The sequence below is a fragment of the Crotalus tigris genome, unplaced genomic scaffold, assembly GCF_016545835.1.
Source record: "Crotalus tigris isolate CLP2741 ecotype Arizona unplaced genomic scaffold, ASM1654583v1 scf7180000017614.5298720, whole genome shotgun sequence".
In the NCBI taxonomy this organism is placed as follows: domain Eukaryota; kingdom Metazoa; phylum Chordata; class Lepidosauria; order Squamata; family Viperidae; genus Crotalus; species Crotalus tigris.
In genome coordinates this window covers 2158728-2167880 of record NW_024096513.1, presented here as the reverse complement: position 1 = coordinate 2167880, position 9153 = coordinate 2158728, and the positions used below count along the sequence as shown (strand labels likewise).

Genomic DNA, 9153 nt, shown 5'->3' with positions numbered 1-9153 from the left:
AATTATATGGTCGAAACTCTTTTAGATTTTTTTTTTTTTTTTGCTGGCTTGGCAGTTTCCAGGACAATAAAGGGTGAAATGGGAAGGTGACGACTGCCACCCTCCGCGGAAAGGGGGGGAAAACCCTAGAAATTTATGGAATTCTAGAGCTGCCTTTCTGTAAGTCGATAGTCGCGTGTCAGTTGTTCCTGGACAGGAGACCACCTGGAAATAAGAGAATAGTACAGGGGTAGGCAACCTTGGCTCTTTTATGACTCATGGACCTCAACTCCCAGAATTCCTGAGCCAGCATGGCTCTAATCCAACCTCTGCACAAACAGGAGATTCTGTACCATTACAGACAAATGACTGTCCAATCTCTTCTTAAAAGCATCCAGTGTTGGACCACCCACAACTTCTGGAGGTGAGCCATTCCATTGGTTAATTATTCTCACCATCAGGAAGTTTCTCCTTAGTTCCAGGTTGCTTCTTCTCTCCTTTATTAGTTTCTATTGTTTCTTGTTTTGCCTTCTGGAGCTTTGGGAAATAAGTTGACTCATTCCTCTTTCTGATAGCTCTTCAAACACTGCTATTATATTGCCCATAGTCCTTTTCTCTAAACTAGACATGCTCAATTTGTGCAACCATTTTTAGTATTTTTTTTAGCCTCCAGTCTCCTAATCTTTGTTGCTCTTCTCTGCAGTCTTTCTAGAGTCTCAATACCTTTTTAATATTGTGGTGACCCAAACAGGAAGAAGTATTCCAGGTGTGGTGTATGAGTGCATTATAAAGTAGTATTAACACTTTAGGTGAAAAAGGATTCTAGAAAAATATATTTTGCCAAGTATTTATTTTCTGTTGGCTTACAACATTAAAATGAAACCATAAATATATAAAATACATTACAATAACATACAAGTTATAACTAAAGATGGGGAGGAAAAGAATATACTGGGGGGGTGATTAGGTGGGAACTGATGTTAATCGATCAACCACCTCCAGTGTGAAATTTCCCCATGGGGCTCCCTGGTCTTCAAGGCCAGGATGGGAGCTGATCTCACCTCGGGGGGACAAGTGCCAGGGCCACGGCAGAGAAGATTCTTCTAGACCATGCCAACCAAAATTCCTTGACTGATGGGGTCCACAGCATGGCCCTTTTGCAGGCACAGGTGGGGTGGGCCAGACCCATTGGGGTGAGACAGTTCCTCATGCCAGGCAGGCTTTAAAGATGGTGACCAACACCTTGAATTGCACCTGGAAGTAAATCAGCAGCCAGTGCAGCTCTTGCAACTGTGGTGTAACATGGGCCGCTTGAGGGCCCCAAAAGACTGCCTGTGCCATTGCACTCTGCAGCAATTGTAGCTTCTGAATGCTCCTGAAGGGTAGCCCCACATAGATCACATTGCAGTAGTCCAGGCGTGGGATGACCAGGGCTTGAATGAGGGACTCCTGATTCAGGAGAGGCTACAACTGGCTCACAAGCCACAGAAGACTCCACTAGCCAAAACTGTCACCTGCTCTTTGAGTTGTGGAACCCCCAAGTCGTGGACCATGTCTGTCTGAGGTAGTGCAACCCCATGCAAGAACTACAAATGTTGAACTTCCGGACCTTGACGCTGCCTCCACCCAAAGCCGCGCGGGCCCGGTGCAATTAAGGCGAAGTCGCTAGGATGGACGCACGGCTGGCCCTCTTCTGTCAAGATTCCCACTTCCCCTCCAGCCCTTGGCCGAGGAAACTGCACTTCCCGGCAGCCCCGCAGAAGCCGGGCGGGCGGGGGATGGAGGCGAGCGGGGGGGCGGCTCCTCCATCCCGGCTTGGCTGCCGGTGGCTCTGGGCGCGTGTCCGCGCGTGTCCCCGTGCGCGCGGGCGGAGGGCGGGGGGTGGGCCGGCAGGAGCAGCAGCCGCCGCGGCAGGCGAGGCGAGGCAGGTGAGGCTGACGGGCGCGGTTGCGCTGCTTAGCGGGGAGGCCGGCGGCCCGGGGCGGCTCCTACCCTCCCTCCGAAGGCTGCCGGGGCGGGCTGACTCCACCTCCAGGCTGGCCTCTCCCCCCCTCCGCGCCTGCGAGCGCTGCATCGCCGGGACGGCGGAGGGTCTCGTGCCTGGGGTGGGGTCGGACTAGCAGACCTCCGAGCGCCGCGCCTGGCAAGGGGGCAGCGCCGGAGGAAGGCAGCGGGTGGGGCTGCTCGGCGCGGAGGGGCCGGTCCGTCTCCCCTCAGGTCCGCGAGGGGCGCCTCGGATGGCCGCGTCGGCAGGGAAGCCCCCCTTTGGCTTCGCCCCGCCGCGCCCCTCGCCGCTTCCCTACGGGCCGGACTGGAGGGTCCCCCGGCTGCCCTCCCGCCCCCCGGGGCCGAAAACACCCCCGGGGGGGCTTAGTCCGCGGGTGATCAGCCCGGGGCAGAGCAGAGGCTGCGGAGCCCCCGCGCTGATCGCCCAGCGGGGAGGTGGTGGAGTGCCAGTAAAGCTCCGAGAGCACCAAGGACCCCTCGGGGTTTGGGAGGGCTTGGCCTTCGGTCCGCGGTAGGAGTGCAGCTGTTTACCCTAGTAGGAAGAGCTGCTGCTGCTGCTGCTGCTTCAGAGGAACTTCATTCCTGTGAACTTGCCAGTTAGCCCTGGCTGTAAATCTCCAATGCTGAATATCTAACTCATATTCTGCCACTAACCCAGATAAACGGGGACTCAGTTTCCGAATCGTTTATTTAGAGAAAGGAAGAGTGATAAGCATCTGCCATCCTGTTTTGTGTGTTGGTGAATGGGTCACCAAATCTGCCCTTTGAGAGGAAGCAGAGTGGGATCTATGGGGATTCCCCTGGTCCCATCACAGCTTTTGCTTCCCGGGACAAGGAACTCAAGGACTTCCAGTTCCAACCTGAAGGAGGAAACCATCCTCTGTGTGGCTATAATATTTCAGCAAGGAGTGCACTTATAAAGCTCTGCTGAGACCCCGAAGGGAGGTTGAATTGCCTTGCCTTCCTTGCCTGCACAATGGGGCACCTTTAATCTGGTAGAGTTCTCGCAGTTGCAGACAGAGGCAAATCCTGGCTGTTGCCTTAGTTAGGAAAAGGAATCCAGTTGGAGGAGAAAGCGCCTGCCTGCGAATGCTTGGAGAGAGGGAGGGATGTTCTGAGCGTAAAAATGGCCTGGATAACAGCAGAGGCAAGGGTTGGAGTGCCAGGCTCCAAAGCCAGCTGTGTTTTCCTTTCTGGCAGCATGGGGAGTTTTTGTTCCTAGGGCTGACTGGTCCCCCATGGAGGTTTCTTGGGGGTGTGTGTGTGTGTGTGTGTGTGTGTGTGTGAAAGAGACAATTCTGCAAAGTCTCGCACTCGGTCTAGAAAGAATCACTTTGCAGGAGCAAGAGAGAGCAAGAAGGTGGGAGCAGAAGGAGGGAGGGGAATGGCATTCCTGTTCCTGCTTGCCTCCTCTCCCTTCGCCCCAACCCCCCCCCCAAAGCTCTGGGAGTTTCTGCATCAGTCATTGGGTTACCCAGAAATAAGCCAAAGTTGGGTGCAGCTTACTGGGAACTTGTAAGTCAACTTGATGCCTGCGTGCCATCCAGGGCCATCCAGGTGTGATAAACTAGATTAGTGTTTCTCAACCTGGGACATTTTGAGATGTATAAACTTCAACTCCTAGAATTCCACAGCTAGCACTCAATGCTGTGGTATCCTGGGAAATGAAGTCCACATGTCTTAAAATGGCCAAGACTGAGAAAGCCTGGACGAGACAGAGCACAGAAGTGAGAGAGGAAAAAGGCTCCTGAAGATGTAGGATTCCCCCTGTGGCTTCTCCATCCACGGCCCTTTGATGCCCCCCCCCCCCCGAGGGGCTGCCAGATGTGGATGTGCTCTGGAGGTGGTCAGGGCCTGCCTCCATGCCCTGGAGCTGCGTGACCTAGCTTGGTCCTGCTTTCCCTTGCAGGGCCCCCTGACCCGCACAGCCATGGAGATGCAGTCTTACTACGCCAAACTCCTGAGTGAGCTGAACGAGCAGCGGAAGAGGGACTTCTTTTGTGACTGCAGCATCATAGTGGAAGGGAGGATTTTCAAGGCCCACAAGAACATTCTCTTTGCCAACAGCGGCTACTTCCGAGCTCTATTGATCCACTACATTCAGGACAGTGGCCGGCACAGCACAGCTTCCCTGGACATTGTGACCTCAGAGGCCTTCTCCATTATCCTGGACTTCCTTTATTCAGGTAAGCTGGACCTTTGTGGGGAAAATGTGATTGAGGTCATGTCCGCCGCCAGCTACTTGCAGATGACTGACGTGGTCAACTTCTGCAAGACGTACATCCGGTCGTCGTTGGACATCTGCAGGAAGATCGAGCGAGAAGCTGCCTTCTACCAGGCGGACAGCAGGAGCTCCACTAGCTCTGCCCGCCAAGGCCCATCCTGCGGTGCCAAGGCCCAGTGCTCAGCCTCCGCTTCCTCTCTGCAGGACAAGGAAGGTGTCCCGGACTGCCCACAAGGGCCTCCTCCCTGTGGGAACTGCAGCAGCTGCCATCCTCACCTGGACCTCCTGGCCAGGGACCCTGCTGGCCGCGAGTCTCCGGACGGCACCGGTTCCTTGGCACCCAAGGCGATTGAGCCAAAGGTCGAGTTTGATGTGGACGAGGTGGAAGTCGGGGAGCGGCTGCTGCAGTACCCCACTCCCTTGACCATCGAGCAGATGGAAGAGGGGCTTCACAGGGGGCAGGCCATGGACCTGGCCTGCAGCAGCTACCACATGAAGCAGGTTCTCGAAGCCTTGCTGCGCAACAGCGCCTCCCAAAGGAAAGACGAGGTGGTCCACCCTTTTGTGCGTGGCTTTGAGGGCCGGTCAGAAGATGCCAGCCTGCCCATGAGCTCCATGATGGACATTCACAGTGACTGGTATGGAGAGGACACAGGTAAGGCGAGTCTCAGGCAGCTTCTGTCCCTGCAGGGGGGTCGTTTTCTGCTCCAGTCGTTTCAAGGAGTTCCATTCCTGGGCAGAACTGAGGCAATAAGGTGCATGCAAATAGCTGGGTTTCCAAAGGAATGGATCTTCATTCCACAATCTGAAACTTCTGGAGAGGTGTAGAATTCAACAGGTATTCAATAAAGGAAGCCCTTGACCCAGGACCGTTCGTTTAGCAACTGAAGTTGCAACAGCACTAGAAAAAAGTGACTTGCAACCGATCCTTAATGACTCTCACAGCAGTCCCAGGGGGCTTTGATCAGAATTCAGGGGCCACACAGGCGTGTATTGAACAGGCAGCTGCAGCATCCTGACCTTCTGGGGTTGCTGTTGGTGACCTTCCCAGCCGGCCTCTGACACAATATGAATCCAGCCAGTTGGTCAAAAGAAGCAGCATTCAGAGCAGGCTTTGGCGTGTCGCCCGTGGGGGCCAAATCGGGCAATTCGGAGTACATCTTCGTCCTGCTGCTACCGTTGGCCACTGATGTGCCACTAATGGCCTTCTGCAAGATGCTCTGGGGCAGAACGAAAGGCTGGGCTACACGTGGAGCAGCAGGCCAAAATAATGCAAATCTGGAGAGGCGGAAGGCAGAACAGAGAGTGCCAGAATTGGAAGGGACCCTTTGAGGTCAGTAGGTCCACCCTCTTGCTCAGTGCAGCTGACATCATTCCTGACAGATGGCTGCCCAGCTTCTGCTTGAATCCATCCAGGAAAAGGGTCATCCTTTTATTTATTTTTTATTTACTTATTTAGCAAATGAAATAGCTCACAAAAAATGACTCCGGCCAACTCCTGGACATAGGTTATACCATCAAACTTCTCTTCCTCCTATGAGTTTTGTTTTTTAACATTCAAGCAGAATTTATCTTCCTGTAACCTAAGGCCATCATTCCATGCCCTAAAGGCTTGGGGGGGGGGAGAGATTTCTTTCTAACTTGTCATTTAGGGAGACTTGGCCAAGATATGCAGTCCAGGGAACGATCGTATCCCATCGCTATTCTTTTTAAGTATGTGATCCAGACACCATTCCTGCTGAAACACAACATTGTGCCAAGGGAACTGCGCTTTCCTGCGCTTCTTCCGCTCATTGCTTGGTTGCAACAGCTGCCACAATGAAGTCTCCATATTTAAAAAAAAAACAAAAAACTGTAGCAAGCAGAGAGCAGTGGAATTCTCTTCCCCCTCCCAAATGTTTGCACTGTTATTTTTAAGTCCCCTCTTTTGAAATTCGGACCCCCTTTGAAACAGTCCCAAATGCTGTTTCTCCCCCCCCCAAAGGTGATGTTCTCGTGGTGCCCATCAAACTGCACAAGTGCCCGTTTTGCCCCTACACAGCAAAGCAGAAGGGCATCCTCAAGCGCCACATCCGCTCCCACACCGGCGAGAGGCCCTACCCATGCGAAGTCTGCGGCAAGCGCTTCACGCGCCAGGAGCACCTCCGGAGCCATGCCTTGAGTGTAAGTGGCACGCCAGCCGCCCCCCCCTCCCCCGGGGAAGCCGTGCGTCCCCATCGCTGCGGATGACCCATTTGTCGAAGTCGGGAGGTTTTGGAAAAGGGCTGGGCAGGACTTGGGCCGGTACAGATGAGAGGCAGAGTTGGGGGCATCAGCCACGTCGTTTGTTTGCTCATGGTACAAATTTATAGGGCTGCCCAACTCCACACACTGGTGACTCTGGGCAGCTTACAACATTAATACCCACAACATACAAACCTATTCCTCCCCCCCCCCAACCGTGGCAGCAGCAACATAATCAAATCAGCCCCTTCCTTGCTCCATCTCCGTTCAGCAGTGTGGGGCCCAATGGTGTTTCTGGGGGAAGGATGGTCCATAAGGAAGGGGCCACTCCCAAGAAGGCCCTTTTGTTATCCTACCAGATAACAATTCTGCAACGGGCCCTGCCTGTCCTGGTGGGCCTGGTGCATGGAAGAGGGGCCATTAAAGGTGACCCTTCGAGTAGCCTGGCCCCAGGCCACACAGCGCCTTGAAGTGGATGACCAGCACCTTGAATTGGCAGCCAGGGTGGCTCTCTCAAAGGAGGCCACCCACGCACGAGTCCAGGCTTGTTCTGAAGGCTCTTCGGGGGCAGCCCCATGTAGAGTGCGTTACAGAAGCCGAAACGGGCGGTGACCAGGGCGTGGTTGTTTGTGAGAAGGAGATGTTGGTCCAGGAATGGGCCTAACCAGTGCACAATCCCACGTTGTGCGCAAAGGCCCTCCTGGCCACAGCCGCCCCTGTTGTTGACCACCCGGCTTCTTCCTTGGGTCTCCAGGTCCATCGGTCCAGCAAGCCCATCGTCTGCAAAGGCTGCCGGCGAACGTTCACCAGCAGCCTGACTCAAGGCTTGCGTCGCTTTGGCCTCTGCGACAGCTGCACGTGCGTCACCACCACCCAAGAGGATTCCCTGCCCATCCACCTCCGCCTCATGGAGCCTTCCTCCGGAGGGCCAGGGAAGAGCGACCCGGACAACGAGTGGCCCATCTACGTCGAATCCGGGGACGAAAAGGATCCACCCGAGGATGAGGAGGTCGACCCTGACCATGAGCAGGGCCTCTATCAAGAAGCACTGATGTAGCAGTACCGGGGGGGGGACAAAGGGGGGCTGGGGTGCAGCTGGGAATCCCTTTTCCTTATTATGAATGGGTGGTCTTGCTGAGGGACTCACACGGTTACCTAAAATTGCATGAGGTTAGGGTTTTTTTTATATATAAATAGAAGTAATTCTCTTCGGGTGACCACAGATGGACTCCCATCATTCTGAAAAGTCTTTTTCAATGGTCGTTGCTGTGGACAATTTATTTCAAAGGGGCCCCAGGTTCAAGAGTGGGAGCAACAGGGCTCCCAGCTGCAGCTTTGGAAGGTGGGGTGCCTTTTGCAACTGTGCGTCTCTGCTCACCTGGTGCGGCCTCTCTCTTTCCTCCCTGCTGCTGCTTTTACCTTGAGGTACCCTTTGGATCCAGAAAAGATTTGGGGGGACAAGTTTCCCTCCCTCATTATTCTGATCTTTAATCCTAACTTAGAAATGCAAAACACCAACTTAAATGGGCGCTTCTGCTCTGTCTCAAGTCAGGTGCAGATAAAAAGTTTACAAATTTCTGGCATAACAACCTTGGGAATTGCAGCGCACCAGGCACTGACGCGCTTGGTGCTTGAACCAAAAGGGGCCCTTCTGTCTTGTGCTGTGTGTCCCTGGCAGGGCTTCACGGCGGGACTTGCTGATGGTGGGGCAGAAAGTCTGAAGTTCGTTTCTCAGCATCTCCAGCTGAAACACCAAGATCTTTTGCTGCCTGACTGTTGCCTTCATTTACTGGGCCCAAAGCCGACGGGTGCTGTGGCTGGTCCCACGCCCGCAGTGCAAGCTCCCACGGATGAGATCCTGCTTGTTGACCAGGGCCTTTAAAACAACCAGCTGAAATGATGAGTCCTCGTGGTTCATACTCTAAGGAAGAGAGGAAGAAATAGGAGAGGGAAGCTGATCGTACTCTGGAGCCCCAGGTGGGGACTGGCGGCCTCAGGTGCCGTTGAGTAGAGCTCCAGCATCTTCACTGGTGGCTGAGCTGGGACCTCTGGTGCTCCCCAGCAAAGGGCCTGGAACGAGCTTGTCAGGCCAAAGTTAATAGAACTTTCCCCTTGTGCGTTGCAAAGGTAATGAAGGTTTTTGGGGAATGTCCCCATTCTGGACTTGGTGGGTGGGGGAAATTGGCCCCTTGCGGGATCTCCCTTCTGGTGGTGTTTGTATTGTGAACACCGAGTCAGCAATGAGCCATAATTCTTCAGTTTTCTGGCCCACTTCAGTCCAGGATGCCTCTTGTTGCACAGATACACGGTAATATGGGTGGATTGTAATGGTCTCTGTATTTGTATCGTTTTACAAGTTTGTCTTGAGTATGTTCCATGTTTTAAAAAAATAGTTTCAACTTTGCTTTATTCCTGTTGATGGTGTACACTAGGGATTTGGTTTCCTACAGAATTGAGATTACTCAATTTATGTCCTCTGGTTGAATTTCTAGAGGCTATTTAAACAAGCTAGGGAACTATCAAAGCACATTGGACGTAACAGAACAAAGCTACCAAACGAAGTCAATGAAAATCAAAGTCTAAAATTGTATGCGGTGGTTTGTAGCTCCCTTATTCAAAATAAATTCACCTTCTCCATCCTGCTGTCAACCTTACCAGGTAAACCAGACAGGAAACACAACAGATAAGTTAATTCTTCTTTATTGTAAAGTTACATTAAT

General features: G+C 53.2%; 1 protein-coding gene across 5 annotated transcripts; it reads left to right on the top strand.

The window, feature by feature from the left end:
- Positions 1 to 24: 24 nt before the first annotated feature.
- ZBTB8B (zinc finger and BTB domain containing 8B) lies at positions 25 to 9113 on the top strand. 5 transcript variants are annotated; one of them, XM_039328678.1, is made up of 4 exons: positions 25 to 403; positions 3896 to 4865; positions 6195 to 6373; positions 7188 to 9113. In XM_039328678.1, the coding sequence occupies exons 2-4, from the start codon at positions 3917 to 3919 to the stop codon at positions 7488 to 7490; spliced, it is 1431 nt and encodes a 476-aa protein (XP_039184612.1). In that variant the 5' UTR covers positions 25 to 403; positions 3896 to 3916; the 3' UTR covers positions 7491 to 9113. The 5 variants fall into 5 exon arrangements, with proteins under 5 accessions (XP_039184612.1, XP_039184640.1, XP_039184603.1 ...); XM_039328706.1 differs by having other exon boundaries at positions 45 to 159; XM_039328669.1 differs by lacking the exon at positions 25 to 403 and adding an exon at positions 848 to 1907.
- The last annotated feature ends 40 nt before the right edge of the window (positions 9114 to 9153 follow it).